Source organism: Quercus suber, unplaced genomic scaffold (genome assembly GCF_002906115.3).
Source record: "Quercus suber isolate HL8 unplaced genomic scaffold, Cork oak 2.0 scaffold_802, whole genome shotgun sequence".
In the NCBI taxonomy this organism is placed as follows: Eukaryota; Viridiplantae; Streptophyta; class Magnoliopsida; order Fagales; family Fagaceae; genus Quercus; species Quercus suber.
In genome coordinates this window covers 151,296-171,650 of record NW_027070237.1, presented here as the reverse complement: position 1 = coordinate 171,650, position 20,355 = coordinate 151,296, and the positions used below count along the sequence as shown (strand labels likewise).

Genomic DNA, 20,355 nt, shown 5'->3' with positions numbered 1-20,355 from the left:
AAGTAGCATACTTTGTGGACTCCCTATATATAAGAACAGTTCGATTGTGTGATTCTTAGATGAGTTAGATGAGTATATCATCAATAGGATGGCCCCATATACAGAACAGTTCGAGAGTGGGAACTTGACCAGCCACGACGGAAAGGTCACCACGTACCAAAAATGCACGGTATTGGTTGGACTATTGGACCTCTACAAATGATCAAGCCTCAAGGTTCACCAATAAAATGCATGGTTGGACTTTAGACACCAAACTTAACAATAAGTGTGGAAGTTACAGAGTATGTGAGGAAATTTTCTATAGGGAAAGTTTTCCAAGCCAAGCCAAGGACTACGTCAAATTTAACCTAATATGTGGAACTAGACAAAAGATCTCTCAGCAATGACCGAACTCAGTGACTTAGTCAAGTATTCCATCCAAGTTTTAGTGCAGCGACAAATAATAATATCATGCACGTTTTGATTAGATTTTTTTCAAAGCTTTAGGGCATTTGGGTTTACTTTTACTATGGAAATCGAATTACTCTAATCCATTATGTTTTTAGGGCTAGAAGGATTATAGCAAAGATGAAAGAATAAAAATATCAAAATTATACAACTAAAACGATTTTTTTAAATATAATAAATATTTGAATTTATGATATCCACTTCATAATTATTGTTTTTTACTAGTGAGTTAAGACATCAATGATCTGATTTATGTAAACAAGATTCAAATCCAGGCTTTTTATTCAATGACCAAAATTTTTATTAGTTGACTCAATTAGAAACCCACCAATTAAAATGAAGTTAATTCATATCTTTTGTTATTTCATCACCCACTTTTCTTTGACGACTTTTCTGGCGACATGAATTTCTTTAATTGTTGGAAACATGAATTGATACTTTGAACGTGAATCATACGATGAAAATATAGTGAATAATTCAATTGAATTATAGAGATAATCCATATGCCACCAATTAATCAAACAATCCAAGGGGCAAAGATTTAAGTAATGTTCCCAAAATTGCAAGATATCTATCTATCTATCCCCTTTTATTTAATTAATTTCCTCCGCTTGCACGAAAGCTGAGTCACCGACGGGACTAAAGTCAATGCAAATGACAAAAACCAACAGAACTAAAAGCCTAGGTTTCTTTGTCTGACATTGGAATTGTTTCTTCAACAATGAATTGCTCGAGCTCTTCTTTTAAATAACAAGTTAATTAAACTTGCACGTATACTTCAAATAGAATAATCTTTTTGTGTTGTCAATTACAAGAAGTTTCTTAGAGGCCTTGATTGCATTTTCATTGGATAGTCAAGAAAACCCATTTCTATACGAGACAAATCCCATGAAAACTATTGTTTTGTGGGCATATGATTATGTAATAGTGTGAACTAATTTTTCTAACTAAATGGGCTACCTTGACCCAAGGATCTTGGTTTGGTGGTTCTATAAGAGGAAAGAGTTAGGGAAAGATAATAATGCAAGTTGTAGTTTGGTGGTAAAACAAAGAACCGTCAATTTTCATCGCGTATTCCATTCATTCCCAAGAATAATTTAGGGCTTCATATTCATGTAACAAACACACACAAGCACCAAAAATAAAATGGCTAGAAAAATGAAGATAATATTAACGTTTATATTCTTATTTATCTTTTTGAGTTTTAACTTTTATTACAGTCCAGCTCTCAAGTTAGGAATCAAGAATTATTCTTTGGGGAACGAGCTATTGCATCACAATGCTATTATATAAAACTCAAATCACAAACCTTATAAGGCTTTGCACTATTTTATGTCACAAAGATCAACAAAATACTAGATGTGGGAGGGCCGAGGAGCCCAATCCGAGGATAAATCTGCCAATCCAACCAAATAAAGGCAAACAGATTCAAAGGACTACGCCTACCAAGGTTTTCAAACCCGGATCGTTCATTGAACCGTAAAAGGAAGAAATTTAAGGTTTTTGAGGTCGAACTAGGTTCGAACTGTGATGACGTCATAATTAATTTAATAATTAATTAAAGCCTAAATAAAAATATTAAATTTATAAAACTAGCAAAATTGAATAATATATCTATATATGTGAAAGAAATTTAATGATTTTCAAGCATATATTTAATAATTAAATAAGAAAGTTAATAAAATAAAATAATAACCATGAAAACATTAAAATTTATGATTAATTTTTGAAGTAAAGTTGAATATCTTTGAAGGATTTTAATTATAATTTTTTTTTATTCCTTGTAAGAGATGGATAATTTAATTAAGTAGAATAAAATTGTGTTAAGTTGTTTTTATAAAAAAAATTTTAAAAAAAAATTGCTAAGGGGTTGGACCACACAGTTCTTGCCACCGGTTCGTGCGGTCCAGCCCCGGTTTTAGGGGTTCACAAAATTGCCACATATGCCTGGTTCTTTATGCTTAAAAAACTGGTTTTCATCTCGATTTTCGGTTTTTACGGTCCAACCACTATGACACCCACTTGAGGAGAATTAAAGAGCCAAATGGCAACCAACATCCCCAAAAAACTCAAGGATAAGGGAGTAGATGGCAAAGAAAGGTACAAGACATGCAATGAGGAAATGAGCTATTGCATCCCTACATTCAATGCTCTACACCAACTTAATTAGTTGCATTAATGAGAAAATGACCTCTAAACAGTGATTTCACAGCTCACAACTCTTTTTACTACCTTCAAAATGGTCTTGATGGTATAAGCATTCAGAGAGTTCCCCTGAAACGTACAGATGAAAGGCTGAGATGCAGGAAAATGGGTTATATAAGGAAAGAAACCCCTAGAAAGAAGGGATGAATAATATCCAAGAAAAAAGTATCAAGTGTGAAAACTAAAGAGGATTCTGTAAAAGAAATATCATCTTTGTCTATCAATAAGAAACCTATCCTCGAACCCGCCTGAGGATGAATTTTTACTAAATTGTTGTCCTTTCCAAGCCTAGTAATTACTCTAGTTCCATTAGACTTAGGCTTGTAATCTTCTTTGCACTATAGTTGACTCTGAAGCTCACTCTCTTAACAAATTCATTGTTTTGGACTTAGCTTGAAAGACTAGGCATCACTATTCTAAGTGAGTTTGGGCTTTTCTTTTTGAGTCTGCACACTAAAATATAAGAAAGGTAATAATAATTTGTAGAAAAAAAATGTGAGTATTTAAAAAAATTACAAAAACTAAGTATATCGAACACATATAATAAAACATAAATTCCCTATACAAAATTTAATTATTAATACCAATAACCAATTGGTAAATTCTATAACTTTATACATTCTTGTATATAGGATAAAATACATTTTAATTGCATATATAACTATTAGAGAGGGGGATAACTTTTCCAAGGTCAAAGGAGGGGCCGAAAATGATGATATTGTCACTGAACAACTAAAAATAGAAATTGATGTTTGAAAAAACCTTTGAGAAGAAAGTCTATCCAATAGACAATTTGTTTTTGGATTTTAATGATGAATTTTCTTTAGCCACATGCACTAAATATAATTGTACAAAGACACTTAGGGCATGTTTGGTACATGATAATGATTATTACATGAGAATAGGAATAATTATTACAAGGAATATATTAAGTTGGAATGTAATAAGTATTACTATTAATTAGTTTAGTAACCATTTAAGAATAGAATCCTGAATATGCATCCACAATTTAGTATAGTATAAATACTAATAGTAGTTAAATCATTTTTAAGTCAAATTTCCTAAAATACACTTATTTAGGGTGTTCAAAATAGAGCTAATAATTAACAACATAGAAAATTTATTTTTTTTTCATTTTGAAGATGTGGCAGCTAATGGTTTTTTAGGAAAATTTTTAAAAATGTTATTACATAAGGTGAAGGAATAGATATTCAATACTTTTGATAATGAATAGTTATTCATCATTTTGAAAAATAGCTATTCATATGGAATAACTATTTATTGTAATAAAAACATAACTAAACAACCGAATAATTATGCCATACGAATATCTATTACATTACAGTATTTATTACAGTCTACCAAACGTGCCCTTAAAGAATTGTCATGTGTTATTCAATTTCACAATAACAATGAATTTGAGTATTATTTTAATAAAATTTATATAAATATATTTGTAGTCTAAGTATTTTTTTAGCATTTTAATTAGACACCACTCTCTTTTTAAAAGTTTTTTCGAGGGCTACTTTATTTTTAGGGGAGTCAATTTATATTTATTGAGGGACCTAACTCCTAAAAATATTCATATTGTTAAATAATAAATATAGGTAGTAAAAGTTCTTAAAAAATTTTGGGGGATGCCCCCTTTAGCCCAGATGAATTTCCGTCCCTAAGCCAATGCCACTAAAAAAAAACTCCTTAAATCTCAAGGACCATTTGTTTTGAGTTCTCTCTCTTCTCTAGGAGTTTGCATCAATATTATGTCCAAAGTACTAAAATAGTAAATACTCAATCATTGTCCTCACTTGCTTCCTATATGCATATACCTCCAAATAATTGAAAAATCTCATTGTCAAAGACCATCCATTTAGTTGTTAAAAAAAGCTTTATTGGACGCTTCTGGTTGACCCTAAATGAAATGTTCTTTCTATGACCACAACATGAAAATCTCACAATATTTTCACAATAAGATAAAATGTTAACTCACCACAAGCTAAAAAAAAAAAAAAAAAAAAAAAAAAAAACCAACCACAACATAAAACATGATTATTGTAAAAATATTGTAGGATTTTGTTGTAACCATAAACTTTGTTATAAATCACACTAAGACCTCCCATTTTAATCAACTTTTGCCTATCAAAGCAATTTGCGATCTTTCTCTGCAACCTTCCCAATAGGTTGGTTTTGTTTTGTTAGATAAATACCAAATCTTTATTAGAAGCAGAATAAGTCAGGAACTAAACACAACAGGAAGAACACCCATCTGGTCCTGAAAAATAGCATTAACAAAAGGCTGGGGACCTCTAAGAGGATCAAAATACCCCAAAACAAAATTATGCAGAGACCACTGTGCCAGAGCATGTGCTGCTCTATTGGCCTCTCTACATATCCAGCAAAATGAACAACTAGAGAAAGAAAGAGTGGTAGAATTAATAGAAGCCAAACAGTTCTTGATTCTCCAAGGCCTCTCCAAAGGATGATGAGCCAAACCTTCACTATAGGCTGGTCATAATACAAAATAAAAGAAAACATATAATTTTTTCCCCTTACATCTTAAGTTATAAAAGCATGAATTCAATATATTGTAACATGACTCTAGGTGATTTTATTGCCAAAGGAATATTCAATTTCGGGACATATTTCAGTTTTCTTTCAAGAATTTGGAAAACATGGTCTCCTAAAGATGTAGTATGTATCTGTTGACTAGGGAATCAGTTTCTGTAGATGATAAAGCACCAACAAAACATCATTCTAAGAAATTCAAGAAATTAAGAAAGTTAAAACTACTTTGAAGGGCTGACTTCTTAGGCAAATACAGATAGCAATATTCATTTGCTTTTTTTTTTTTTTTTTTTTTTAAAGATTGATGGAAGGTTAATGACCTCTTTATTGGAGCACAAATTTTCCTCATAAAATTTTTTTTTTTTTTTTTTTTTTTTAAAGATTGATGGAAGGTTAATGACCTCTTTATTGGAGCACAAATTTTCCTCATAAAAAGAATGAGGCAAAGCTACTTACTAAGTTAGAAGGCTCTTAGAATTCGAACTGGTAAGGTATAAAGTTGGAATTCTGAGTTTCATGAGTGTGGGCCAGGCTTATTCAAAATCTTTCAAGTCCCACACTATGCATTGGATAGGCAAACTATGGCCTGCCATTGTATGGACCACTACTCTCTTGCAACTTGAGCTGTAAACAAAAGGCTTATCATGAAAACCAGTATAACAGGCCCAATTAACTTATGGACCATATTTATAAGACCAATGAACAGATCAACACACCATAGCCACGCGTATTGAAATTCGCGGACTACATTAGATCATCAATTCCCATCATACTTGAGAGAGATTCCTCATTCTAATAGACAAAAATATTTGGGACCCAGAAAGACATTGGTTCCCTACTCGACTATTTAAGCCATAGGAGAAAATGTTGGTTAATTAAATGCACCTAACTTCATTTCCTTGATAATGTCAATTACTTTTGTTTTTAGTCAAGAATTTATGAACCTAATAAAGCTTGAAATGGTCCCCTTTCAATTTGCACCACACATCCACAACCATCAAATAAAGTTAATTCCTGAAAATTATGGGAGAGCACAAAGTTCCGGCAAGGAAATTGGAAGGTATTTTCTATGACTTGAGACTTGAGAGTGGGTAGGGCCACTTTAGCATCAAGAAGCACGTTTTTACCGATCACCGTCTTTTTCCAAAGTGAACGAAACTGAAACATGCCAAAGAAATGTCTATAACATTTACAGTTGAGCTTTGCACACTAGATGACTCGACTAGACTTCTTCATCTGCTACTTTGTTATCATTTTTGGCTGGTTCTCAAGTTATGGCCAATCTTTCTCCCACACTCGGTCCACTTATCTTTTTGACTGGCTCTCAAGCTATGGCCACTCTTTCTCACACTCTACCCTCAGCCTCAGCACTACCAATCTTGCAACCAAAAACTTTTACTTCCAACTCCATCAAATGCTGTGAGAACCAAAGGGAGACTGTTAAGCTGTCCAATAATGGGTTGGCTGCTTTTCCTGAGAAGAATGCTCTTCGTAGTTCAGCTTCTGCTACTGTTCGACCTCCTAGGCCTCGCCGGATAATCCTGGTCAGACATGGACAGAGTGAAGGGAATCTTGATGAGACTGCTTACACACGAATTGCTGATCCAAAGATTGCACTGACAGAGAAAGGAATGGCTGAAGCTGAGGAATGTGGGTTAGAAATTAGAGAGATGATTGAGCGAGACAAAATAGAAAATTGGAAGGTCTACTTCTATGTGTCTCCCTATAGAAGAACACTCGAAACTTTAAAGGGCCTAGCTCGTGGATTTGAGCGCACTAGAATTGCTGGCATGAGAGAAGAGCCTCGCCTAAGAGAACAAGATTTTGGTATCTAATCATATCATCTAAAGCAAAGATATAACACCATGTTTTCAAACCTTCTTTAAAACTCTTGAAAGTATACTTTGATTTTCAAACATGTATTACCAATTCAATCATAAACTTACTTTCTAACTGTAATTTTTTCAATTCAAAAAGAAATTTCTTGTAATTGATGTTTCACTTGCGCTTATCCATGATAGGCAATTTTCAGGATAGAGAGAAGATGCGACATGAGAAAGCTATCCGCATGCTTTATGGCCGTTTCTTTTACCGCTTTCCCAATGGCGAGTCCGCAGCTGATGTTTATGATAGAATAACAGGTAATTTTGTTACTTGACAATCATCAGCTGATGTTTATGATAGAATAACAGGTAATTTTGTTACTTGACAATCATCGTCTTGTCACATTACAAGAAAAGGTTTCATTATCTGTATCAGTGCAACAGGGTTCAGAGAAACACTGAGATCAGATATTGATATTGGACGCTTTCAGCCACCTGGCGACCGAAATCCAGGCATGAACTTAGTGATAGTCTCCCATGGTCTAACACTTCGAGTATTTCTAATGAGATGGTACAAATGGACAGTAGAGCAATTTGAGCAGCTAAATAATTTGGGCAATGGAAAAATAATTGTTATGGAACAAGGCTATGGTGGAAGGTAATCCCTTTTGCCATGTCAACAAATTAAACTATGTTTACATACTACAAATTCCATATATCTTTAGCAGTTGCTATATATCTCCTATTATCTATAGGTACAGCTTATTAGTACATCATTCTGAAGAAGAGCTAAGAGACTTTGGATTATCAGATGATATGCTAATGGATCAGGAATGGTAAAAACTAGTCATATCTTCACATTCCCAAATTCTTGACTGGTGATAAAATCCTAGATGTTACAGGTTATTATAGCTATTTTGGCTAACCTTGGTTTTTGTTGGCTTTTGATAAGGCAAAAAATTGCCAGACCAGGTGAACTAAACTACGATTGCCCAATGATGAATTCCTTCTTCACCCACTTCGCTGATGAGGCCTGCAAGACCTGAGTTACGGTACAGTAACAAAATTACTAGCACGTCACAAGAAAATGAAAGCAGGAGCTCAACATCGTTATAACATAAACTAGATAAGCATAGCTGACTAGGTTTTCAGTTAAATCACTACCTCAATGTAAAAGAGGGAATCTCCTCAATGGTCTTGTGTGGAAACCAGAAAACTACTGTTCTCTATTCTTTCCCCCTATACAGCATTAGCTCAGAAAATTGTGAAGTTTATCAAGTCCTTGTGTCTTTGATTAGTGTTTTGATAATTATAACCTGCTCCTGTGGCATCAATGACCATACCAGCAAGTGGTAGACTAAACAACATAGAGATTAAGTCCCTGAATTGAAACTTCCAAGAATGATTCCCCGCTCAAGTACATTAAATCATGTTTACTTTTGGCTACTCTAATAGGTTCATATGACGAGAGGCAAGCATAAACATGTAAACCGTCAAGTGAAACCGTAATTTGCATTCTTCTATTTCACCCTACTAACAGGATCCAAGATGATATTCTGATGTCTCCTACAAAATGATTCAGTGCATTGCAATAACAATCAGAAAAGATTAGATCTACCAACCTATTGTAAACATTATACAAAGTAAAACAGGTAAGTAATCTATTTAATAAAAAGAAGAGGGGTTGTATAGCTTCACCAGCATTGAAGTGTCATTCAAGAAACATTAATTCACATAAAGTTCTCAGAAATTAACCAAACCAGCAAAACCAGGCAAAAGAATGACACTTACCAGCATTTGCTTCTACAATTATGACTACATGAGCCTTGTCCAATGAGAATTTACAAATTTCAATCCTTCCTTGCCTAAAGAAAAAGGCACCAGTATAGCATGACCATAATGTAAAACTCAAATCTTCCTTACAGACGGAATTCAGAGGTTTGATGCTACTATGCAATAACATGGCCTTGAACACGAGACTTGATGGTTATAATAGGCAAATACCGGTTTTTGAACATATTGTTCTAATTTTTTGGCAAAAACAGGGATAACTCGTAAATAAAACCAAAATCAAATTCACTTGAAGAAAACGATAACCAAAAAAAAAAAAAAAATGAAACTTTTCATTGATTTAATTAATATATTTCAACGGCCAACAAAAGAGGCTACATCGACCAGAATTGGCCACAAGAAAACATATATTTAAAATGGAAAGTCAAAAATGAGAAGCAACCACTAGACCTCACCTAAAATTCAAAAAGAAAAACAAATGAGAGAATGCAAATCCAACAAGTGCTGGAATACAAGGAGAACTGCAGGGTTTGGATGCTTTCCTGCTGAAAATGAAAAAATTTCATCAGGTCCAACATATTTCTGTCTACCTGCAGACGCACCCAATGTGATGGAAAAAGAAAAAAAAAGAAAAAAAAAAGGCACTGGGTACTAAGGTTACGAAGGTCTTTTCCTAGGAGATGAATCCTCTTCTCCTTCCCACATTGCAGAAGGATTTGATTTTACATCATATTTCCCTTCTCGTTGGTATTCATATGGGCCTCCTTCTCCAGATCTTCTAGGTATGTCCCCTATTCGGCTGTCAATGCCCCCCCTGTTGAAATCCTTAGGATTCCCTCGGCTGTGGAAATCATCATTATCCTGATAACGAGAATTACGTGCCGCCACAAAACCTTCAACATAACGAATCCGCTTAATAGGTTCATCCATATCATTACGTACTCCAACATTACCTGACCGATATTTATAAACATGTTTCCTTCTCTCATCATTGTTGCCACCATACCTTAGGCTGCCTCTACCAACTCCATCCATATCTGACAATCTTCCAGAATACAAAGGTCTGTAGCTCCGCGGGGCATCCACCAATTCAAACCTGTCATGTTGATCAAATCTCCTATCTATAACGGAAGTACGTTGATTGTATCCATGCTCCCTGAAATGACCGACTCCTTCCCTCCTATCTCCAATCCATCTTGAGTTATGAGGTGGGGAACCACGACCCCTTCGCATTGACCTAAATCCTACCACATGATCTGACAAAAAGCCAGGCCGCTGGTAAGGTGACCGCTGTCTCTGCATCCTGATCTCAGATCTGAAATTAGGGGATTTACTTCTCTGTCTGAAACCTGAATTACCAGAAATAGGAGACCGAGTTCTGGATCTTGATGGAGATTTTGTGCAAAATTGATGCGCATGAGTATTCCCTCTTCTTTCAATAGGAGAAAAGCTTCTCTCTCTCCTGGTTGGAGGATGTGAATGGTTAAAAGAAGAATCACGGAAATTACCAGGTAGTGGCCCATATCTCCCCCTAGGTCCCCTCCCATCAACTTGAGGACCATATCTTACAGACCTGCCCCTGCCAAGAGTCATGCGTCTATATGGGCTGATCTCTCTAGCTGGTCTGACGTCCACACGCATACCAAAAGCCTCATCCCTTCCCACTGGTGAACGACTTCTTAGAGACCGATGCGAACCATTTTCTGACACAACATGACGGAAATTCATTGTAGCATGATAATTAGGAGAATGATGACGTTTTTGGCCCCTATAGCTTTCTGAAGGATCAACCCAACGGTCACCTCCCAGATCTCTATTGTAAGCATGCCGAGAGTATCTACCCCTACCAAAGAATTCAGCAGATCCAGATTCCCTTTCAAATCTAGGAGTTAAACCATCAGCATCACTGAATCTGGGAAATAATAAATAAATAAATAAATTAGCAAAAAAAAAAAAAATCAATCTATACCAGCTAATCTAAATGGAGTACCAAGCTAAAATGAAAGTAAAAAGTCACAGATACCTGCTTCCTTGCAAAGATAGCCTATCTTTTCCAAAAAGTAAATCACGTGATGGTCGTACTTCAATGCGCGACCGCAGATCCCTCTTAAACACTCCAGATTCAGCCATCCTTGCCTCAGTATCCTCAGCATCAAATCCATCACCACAACCACCATCAATTTTCTTCCAGCTGCTGCCATCTCTAAGTCCAGTCTCTGTATCTGAAAAATTTTTATGACACTCCGACTGCTCCCATGCAGACACTTTGAAGTTTATACTAGCTGATTGGATTGCTTTCCTCGTATCATCTCCCCTTGCATCAGTCTCATCAATTCTGGTCACCTTGCTGGTACTTACACCAGGATTGTTGTCCATACTGTCACTTGTCCCAACAACATTGCTTGCATCTTTCCCTGCAAACTGTCCTCGCAAATAAGGTATGGTAGTTTTGACTGTACTTTCCTTTCCAGATACTGCCTTAGTAACTTCTGTCAATAATGAGACACTAGGATGAGGTTGAAAGCTTGATTCCAGGGTGTTCTTCATAACTTGATCACCTTCACAGCTCAAGGAGTTAGTGTTGTCAGACCCATAGTCCACATGTTCAACTTCTACATCTTCACCATCATAATCTTCCCAAGTATGCGAAATGGATTCCCTAACCTCCCCATCTTCATACTGGGAATCATAATCCATGTCTAGTTCACTTGTTTTTTCAATTCCAGCTAAATGCCCATCATCATGACATACGTCAGAAACATAATTGTTGTCCAAAGGTTCTTCTGGAGCCACCTTATCAGAAACATTAACAAGATCATCAGAATAACCAGATGGAGTGTGTAATACTGCCACACTTTTTTCAGAGGACTTGGGTTCCCCATTATCGAGATGCATTTGAGAACCAGTTTCAGTATTATCTTCAACAGAAACTTTGCCTTGTTGCATGTTAACATCCACAATCCCTGCAGATTGACCTCCAACCAGTACAGCAGAGGCGGGCAACTCTACACAAATGTCAGGAGATTGAGAAGGACCCACTTCATCGGAGTTCACAGCAGAAATTTTCGTTGCATTATCAAGAGACCCAGATTCTTGTAATTGACCAGCCTCCAAGCCAACTACATTGGTCGGTGCAATCCTACTATCAAGAATGGAAGCTCCTTCAGAACCCTCAGCGTCTACATCATTAACATTCTCATTCTCACAGGTAGAATTACAAGGCAAAGCTATGGGCTCCTGCAGATCAACCTTAGTACCAGGGGAAATAATTTCACCTGTCTGAAATCCAGCAGTGTTGTCATCTACACTCTTCATACTAGTAATATCAACAGAAGCTGCATTGCTGTTATCTTCAGATACAAATGTGCTTGTACAATGTTTTGGTCTAGTATGAGTGAACCCTGAACAAAGATCCAAGCAGCCAACCTGATGCAAAGGTAAAGTTTCACTACTTACTGAAGAGCCAGACGTTACAGACTGGGCTAAAGCATTCCTATCTGCATCAGCAGATGTTCGCAGCCCAAGTGCATCATCAACTGGAACCAAGTCAACAGATTCAGACTTAGGGCTAACACCCTCTAAACTATGAGAGGATTGTGTTCCATGAACTGAAACCAAAGTTGGAGCCAAATCAATCTCAGAAGATTGTTGCCCTTTCTGCAAGCAAATAGCACTATCAGTATCAGTGCACTGATCCAATTTATGCTCCTCTACATTTAATTTTTCTGTTTCATGTACCATATCTCTTGAATTAATTGACAGTGTTTCCTTTTCAGCATCACATTTAATGCTTCCAATTTTCTTGTCTTCAGAGTTCCCAGTCCTATCACTACAAGTACTTTTCCCATAATCAGAGACGCCAACAGCAACATCAGTCTGAGAACCAGAATTCTGACCATCAAAAGGGCACTCCCATGCATCCATTACTGTATTTAAATCCCAGTGCAACCTACCATCTCGTGAAGAGGATTCCTGCATTCTAACCGTTCCCTCATCACTCTTGCTCAAAAGATCCTTTGACATAGCCATAGAAAGATCCTGCAAGGATGTACCCTCCGCTGTATGTCTTTGAGGCAGAGAATTTGAGGATGAATTGGCAGTTCTTGAGGAGGCAGCTAGTTCTTCAGCAGGCATGATGGAAGTACAAGAACCACTTCCTTCTTTAGAAATTTCAGCAGAACTTTGGTCTTCCTTGGAAATTCCCTTTGACAAAGAACATGATTCACTATTCTTAAAATCTTCAAAAGCACCCTCACACACAAAAGATTCTTCCATTCCTGAACCCTCCTCAACATGGCCATCATCTCCTCCAAAACTGTTACTACAGGCAGCAGCTGCAAGTATTGAGATACCAGAGAAATCTTCAGCTTCATCAGGTTTATCGCTTGCCCTGACCAGGTTCTTTGCACCAATATCAATTTCGGTATCAACTATTTGACCCAAATCATTCATGGAATTAGCAGCTTTAATTGCAACAGATCGAGATTTGACCAATGGATTGGGATGAAGCTCCTCACGCAAATCATTTTTACACTTCAAGAGCAGTCCATTCTCCTCAGAATGTGGAGAAGGGACTCTAGGCGGCGGAGATGGCGATCTAAACATAAATCTCCTTTTCTTGATTGGTACATGTTCTACCTTTTCACTGAAGCGGCACCCAAGAACACTTACACCAAGCTGCCAAATAGATCAGGAAAAGATATTATCACTTCTTATCACATGGGTATTTCTGCTGATAATAAATTGCTGAAAGAATGTAAGAAAAACAAACAGATTAGCTTGTCAGGCTCACCTTCTCAGATTCAGAAACAGGCATGTCCACAGCTTTGGGGTCCTTATTGACTAGCTCTGGAATATTTCTCAAGCTTCTTGTCAGTGATTTCCTAGCACGCCTTGATGAACTCCTATTTCCTTTCGTAATATTTGTCCAAGTCAAATCAGAGTTGACAAACCTAGTAAGTTCCAAACCAACAGCACCCGGCATGCTACTGGTTGATGGCACCCTCCCATTAACCAAAGGCTTTCCGCCGCAGGCTTTACAGGATGCCGTCGCGCCTTGTTTCTTGCTTATCTCAAGAGTAGAGGCAGACACCCCAGTGCAGGAACACAAGCTAATCTGCAAGGCAAAACAAGATTCATCCATATATGTGTTGAAAACCCTTAAACACATCCACAATCATTGTAAATCCATATAAAGTTTCGCTATTTATATCTGAATGACAATGTGTCACGATGCAATGACAAAAAAGGATCCTTAATGCCCACCATTAGAAGGGAGCACTCATTGTTGACTAATCAGAGATGGAGAAAGTCCAGAAGCTTCTCAGACTACCAGCCTGTGAAACATCCAAGGCTTAGGTCAGCACCACGCCCAGCACCAAAATAGTGTAGAAATTTTATATTAAAACACTTAAAACAGTCCAAGAAAAATTGTTCACTAATGAGCACATTAATTTGATAACAAGACTCCACAATAATGGCCGCCTTAACTGCAGACTTTGGCTTTCGCCACAGCCAACTGTTGCAATTTGGGACAATGGGTTCTACAGAATGAACAATGAAGAGACCATACACAAATTTCAAGTAACATAGACACAGGGGCAAACACCCATGTCCTGAAAGAAACTTCTCTTTCATTATCAACAAATTTCCTATCCGATTAATTGCTGAATCTGAGAAAGACCAGCAGGTAGCATAGACATAGTTTTAGAATAACAATTCCTTGATTCACAACCAACCAGATAGAGACAGAGCTGAACATTGTGACAAACACAAAGAGGGGCTCTATCTCTCTCTCTCAATTCGTATCAAAATTGCTAGATGCATAATAAAAACAATAACCCTATTTGATTTTTTTAGCCTACCATCCAGGGACTAAAACCAAATACTCCATCTTTTGATCAAGCAACCCTGGATCGTGGCGGTGGCGGTAGCGGCGGCCTCATTACTACCACTGAAGTCGAGGTCGAAAATTTCTCAAACAAAATTTTAACATAAATTTCATGAAAATCAATGAATCAATTGAAGCTCAATGAGAAGAGAATCGTGCAGATCTAATCAGATCAATGGGGTGTTTGATTTATGACCCACAAAAACCCTATTAAAACTACTCCATACTACAACAATCAATCAGCGTTGATTTGATTTGATTTGATTTGATTTGGATTTCATCATCAACGTTTTTCAAAATCCAACGGCTGTGAGAGAGAGTGCAAGATATAGATGACACATTAAACGACGCCGCAGAGATTGTAGGTCGTCCACTCGCAAAAAAAGGGCCCTAGATAGATCTAGAGGCAAACCCTAAAATCCTCCATATGAGAGACTTCAGAAAATCTTCAACGAGTTTTCAAACTCCAAAATCCAATACTTTCTTCTCTAGTCCGGTAGATCTTGCAGCGTTCGGCGGCTTCGTCAAGACAAAACCACACCATCGGCACTAGGGTTACCTTTTTTTCCGGCAATCCAGACAACAAAACAACACGATAGAAACACACAAACAAACACATACTATAAATCAAGGCTAGGGTTTCAGTTACCTGAAGAATCAAAATACAAAATCACCAACTCTTCCACTTGAAAACACAATCAACCACCAATAAAAACCACAGATCCTTTTGCCGAATCCAACCAAATCCAACCGAACGGCACTCGTGGAAAAACAAAATATCAATCTTCAACAACAACAACAATGACAGAGAGAGAGACAGAGAGAGGCGCACAAGACTTAGGGCTTGTTTGTTTGTATGTATGAAAATTCTCCTCTTCTTTTTCCTTTCCTTTCTTCCTTTTATAGCGAGAGATTATTCCTTTCCTTCTTCTTCTTCCTCTATGGAATCGAATTGTGATTTGTGTGAGAGAGAGAGAGCTAGAGAGAGAGAGCCCTTTTCCCTTCCGGATCTTTCCTCTGCTATTTCCTTCCACAAAACAAAATATTTTTGTTTTTTTTTTTTTTTTTTGTTTTCCTTTTCCAATACGCCAAACCAACGCCGCACAGCACAAGAGAGAGATCCGTTTTCCCTTCTCTCCTTTCCTTTCCTTTCCTTTCCTCTCTTTCCCTTTTTATTTTTTGTATTTGTGTGTGTTATAATATGAACGCAATAGCAGAGTTCCTTGACCACGTATTTTTGCTATCTTTCATTCCCAAATCACCCCCCGATTTTTGCCCTTTAGTTTCCCTTTCTATCCCTGCCGAAAATGGTGCTAATTGGTGGAGGAGTTGTTGTATTGTGTTTTGGTTTAGGAATTAGGACTCAATCACCACGAGTCAAACTCGACACCCACACACGCCGATTATGACTCTGTTGGGCAATCCAACGGATCCGGATCCCTTTGCCTTTGACTATTAAGGCATTTTTTTAGATATTATTCTATATAGCACTACACAGAGGGCAAAGAACAAAGGGCAAAGGGCAATGGGCAATAAGGACTGGCTATTTTTTATTTGGAAATATTTTCTATGCTTTTTTTTTTTTGGGACGAAAGAAGATAGATCTTTCTTTCTAATAAAAGCTCCTTTGGATTCCCAATTTTTTCTAGATAGTGACAAGTTTAATTCATTGCTTTGAAACTATTGGTTTTTTTCTTTATTAATTAAAGGGGCTTATTATAAGATTTGAATATATATATATATATATAGGGGGTGTTAGTGACATTGACCGAAAATCATCATTATCTTACACCACAATTTGAGTGGGAGGTTAGAAATATAAGTCAATCATCAATTGGCCTAATACAGGAAAATTTTGGGGTTTAGGGACACAAATCATAGATGATCTAGTTCTACCATAATCTCTCAACTTTATTTAGGAAAAAAACAAATGAAGGATCCCATATCTTTTTTTTTTTTTTTTTTTTAAATTACAAGGACCCCATATCTTTGATACAATTGCATTGCATACAAATATTTTATTATTATGATTCCAATCATACTGTCACTTCTTTTATTTTTGGTAAAATTGAGTATCATGGTCAAGGTAGAAATCGAAAAAATATGTTTAGAAATAATTTTCTCAAATTCGATTACAAGACTTGTAGTTCAGGTTATGCTATTAATCCAATTAGGGCATGGAATAAGAGAGAGAGAGAGATATATTTAGTTTTATCTTATACTATGTGCTTTTAATGGTGTATATATATATATATATATATATTATCACTTAAAAGAGTAAAAAACAATCAGTAATTTCATTACCCTCTTAAGGAAGGAAGGTTGGTAAAATACCATATCATCATAAGTCAATTCTGTCGTCAATTCCACGAGTTTTTTTTTTTTTTTTTTAGGTCCATACATTATTTTTATTTCGTAAAATATTCCTATTCGATGTCTAGGAAGCTGGAATGGAAGCACCTATAATATGTGTACATGAAATAAGGTCATGTCCAATTGTTAAAAAGATAAAAAGAAAAGAAAAAGGAGGACATTTCCATGAGGCCATTACACGTTTGATGTTGATATACACATATGGGGCCCAAACTGGGACCGAAGTGATTTTTAGAATCCAAAAGATGTTTCAACTTTCAACTCACAAAAGTGAAATTTGATACCAACAATTATGATTTTATGTCTATTCAACAAAAATTGATAAAGTAGTAAAGGAAAAATTGATTAAAAAAATTAAGTTACGGTTCATATTTAAAAAAAATTAATGCAATTTGGTGCAACCACTTGACATATTCACTTAGCACAACCACAGCTCTTAAGTCCAAATTTTATCATATAGTATATGATAATACGATGCTCTAACATGTAATAATACTAAATTTTTCATTAATTTTAACCGGACACTAAAATTATACAAAGGAACATAGAACAACCTTGGGAAGTTTACAAGAGAAGTTTCCCAATTTTTATTAATTTCCCAAAAAAGTACAAACAAGAACAAATTCCTATTCACTTAACACAAAATACTCACTCAAAGTCACAATGCTACAATACATTACTCAAAATACAAGAAAATACATTCCTTTCCCTAACACAACAAACCCTCTATATTCCTTCATAAATTGTTGTTGATAACCCCAACATTTTCAAGGTAAAATGCAATAAATAATATTCAATGACAGTTACCAACCCTTTTATAACTTGTTGCAAACTTTGGGAATTTGCCTTTTAGGGCCTACTACTTACCATCCTATAGCCATATTGCACTATCATCACACCAAACAAGCCTCTCTGCTTGGTACTTACTACTTAGCAACCGCTTGGTAATTGTACTATGTTCAACAAATGTGCCCTACTCGCTAAGGCAGATATAATTTAAGGCAGATAACTAATTACCCACTAAACTGTTAATTTTGATATTGCAAATTAACATTAAATTAGGGTGTAATTACAATATTCTTATAATTTAATTAACCTAAACACACAGGGAAACAGTTTTGATCTGTTCCATTTGATGTATAACTCCTTTTACGGCTACATTATCTATATAACCTAACCATACCACCTTATCTTTATAACTATGTCAACGAAATATTGTCTTAACTCTTAAGTAAATCAAACTGGTAGAAATCCCTATAGTTCAGCCAACAAATAGTGGAGTGAAGCTTATTCTGATGAACAATAACTTCTCAGTTGTCAAACAACAAAGATGAGAACAATTGATTCTTCTTTTGTTGCTACGCATGAATATTTACATCTTTGTTTGAAAAACATGAAGATGTACCTCATTCCTGATCATGTTGTACTTTTCAGATATTCAAAGGTCCATGATAGATTGATGTCTTTTATTTTTATGAGAACTAAAAGGATCTTTAGTGTTGTTTTAAAATGCATTGATGCGAGCGTTTAGAATAGCTTATTTTTAATTTTGTATTGGCTTCTTTTGCTTAAAAATAAAGTTGGACAAAAATATAACTCGACTTGAATGAATAAAAAATAAAAATAAAATGAAATTTTACAGAATGTACCATAAGATGATTTTTTTTTTTGGTTAATTTAAGGATAGGTAGACACTAGATGGTAGGGATTGGATCAGTGATGCATCATATCTAAAGTAATTAATAGGAAAGTAGAGATTTGGTTGCTGGATCCTAAGATAGTCTGATAGAAAATTTAGGCTTTTGTTAGGGTTAGTTAGATATTATCTCCATAAAAATCTCTAGATTTAGATTTGAATTTTGAATTCTAATAGATTAAGTGTAATCCAAAGTCCAAACCATATCACAAAAGCCCGAATTTTTTGTGCAATCCAAACCATATCCCAATCCGCTTGAGTGTCAATTAATGATTGAATTACATTTTTACACATGGGTTCACCACTTAGAGTACTCTAATCATTAGTTGACACTCAAACAAGATAATTCGTTGACACCTAAACAAGTTATAGTAAAGTGTGTACCCAAATGTGTGTCCCTAGACTTTTGGGAATTCTACTCCAAGTTGATTTGTAACATTCAAAGAATTGTTGTAAATGAGAGAAATGTTATGTCCACAACATTTTCACAACAAATTTTAAGTGGCATGTTGTTGTTCATAGTTAATGGTAAGCAAAAATTAATTTCAGTAATATGTTTAAATTAGAACCAGTAACAAAATACCATCTAAGATTTGTTGTAAAAATATTGTGAGTTAAGCAACTCTCGCATACTTAAGAATCAAATTGGAAGAGCTGGCTCTCCCTATGATTATTCTATATAGTAAATTGGTACCCATCACTTAGCAATCCATCATAAACATAGAGCAGTTGGAATGTGGAAGCAAAGACTGCTCCCCTACTAGCACAAAGCCAAAACCTTTATAATTTTTTTTTTTTTTAGAGTTTCAACTTATGACATTTACTCATAATAAATACTTTTAAAATAATTTCGAAAATATTAATCTGAAGTCACTCTAACAACTAGCCCAGCATGCACAAGTGCATGTAGTAGTGAAGGCAATAAATGTAACATATAATATATATATATATATATATATATTTATTTATTTATTTATTAAATCATGTCATGTCGCAGAAAATCTTAGAGCATTCACATCAGCATGTGTATTTTACACATCTATTTTTACATTAAAAACCTACTTTTTCTATTTTACACATCTACTTTTACAAAACACCTACATCAATTCATTTATTTTACACGTTATTCCAATAAAATATACATTATACTCTATTTTTTATTATTTCTCACCAACCACTCACTTAAATACGCGCCCTCTCTCTCTCCAAACCCATTTTCTGATTTCTCACTCTCTCACTGTCTCTCTCTCTCCCTCTCTCCATCTCTCTGGCCTTCCTCCCGAATCGCAAAAAGCCATATCTCCTCGCCGCGCCGCTCCGCTCCGCTCAGCTTCGCTCCGAGCCGATCCGATCCACCAAACGCCGCGCCACTCCGCTCCGCTCAGCTTCGCTCCGATCCGCTCCACTCCGCTCCGATCTGCTCCGCTCCACTCCGCTTCGCTCCGATCCGCTCCGATCCACCAAACGCCGCGCCGCTCCGCTCAGCTTCGCTCCGATCCGCTCCGCTCCACTCCGCTTCGCTCCGATCCGATCCGATCCGATCCGATCCGCTCCGATCCACCAAACGC

General features: G+C 36.0%; 2 protein-coding genes and 1 long non-coding RNA gene across 4 annotated transcripts; 1 reads left to right on the top strand and 2 right to left on the bottom strand.

Annotated features, from left to right (window-relative positions):
* Positions 1 to 5,991: 5,991 nt before the first annotated feature.
* On the top strand, positions 5,992 to 8,315 carry LOC112025679 (phosphoglycerate mutase-like protein AT74H). Its single transcript, XM_024058359.2, has 5 exons — positions 5,992 to 7,041; positions 7,236 to 7,355; positions 7,482 to 7,695; positions 7,793 to 7,873; positions 7,990 to 8,315. Exons 1-5 carry the CDS (start codon positions 6,489 to 6,491, stop codon positions 8,081 to 8,083), a joined length of 1,062 nt encoding a protein of 353 aa, XP_023914127.1. The 5' UTR covers positions 5,992 to 6,488; the 3' UTR covers positions 8,084 to 8,315.
* Positions 7,691 to 8,302, bottom strand: LOC136064936 (uncharacterized). The gene is made up of 2 exons (XR_010626592.1): positions 8,202 to 8,302; positions 7,691 to 8,079 (listed from the first exon to the last, which is right to left on the bottom strand). It is a non-coding gene; the product is annotated as an uncharacterized LOC136064936 (long non-coding RNA).
* Positions 8,316 to 9,140: 825 nt separating the features above from the next.
* Positions 9,141 to 15,929, bottom strand: LOC112025676 (uncharacterized). Of its 2 annotated transcripts, XM_065767408.1 has the most exons (5): positions 15,368 to 15,929; positions 14,094 to 14,164; positions 13,621 to 13,944; positions 10,852 to 13,505; positions 9,141 to 10,740 (listed from the first exon to the last, which is right to left on the bottom strand). In XM_065767408.1, the coding sequence occupies exons 2-5, from the start codon at positions 14,094 to 14,096 to the stop codon at positions 9,486 to 9,488; spliced, it is 4,236 nt and encodes a 1,411-aa protein (XP_065623480.1). In that variant the 5' UTR covers positions 14,097 to 14,164; positions 15,368 to 15,929; the 3' UTR covers positions 9,141 to 9,485. The 2 variants fall into 2 exon arrangements, with proteins under 2 accessions (XP_065623480.1, XP_065623481.1); XM_065767409.1 differs by lacking the exon at positions 14,094 to 14,164 and having other exon boundaries at positions 15,368 to 15,928.
* Positions 15,930 to 20,355: the final 4,426 nt, after the last annotated feature.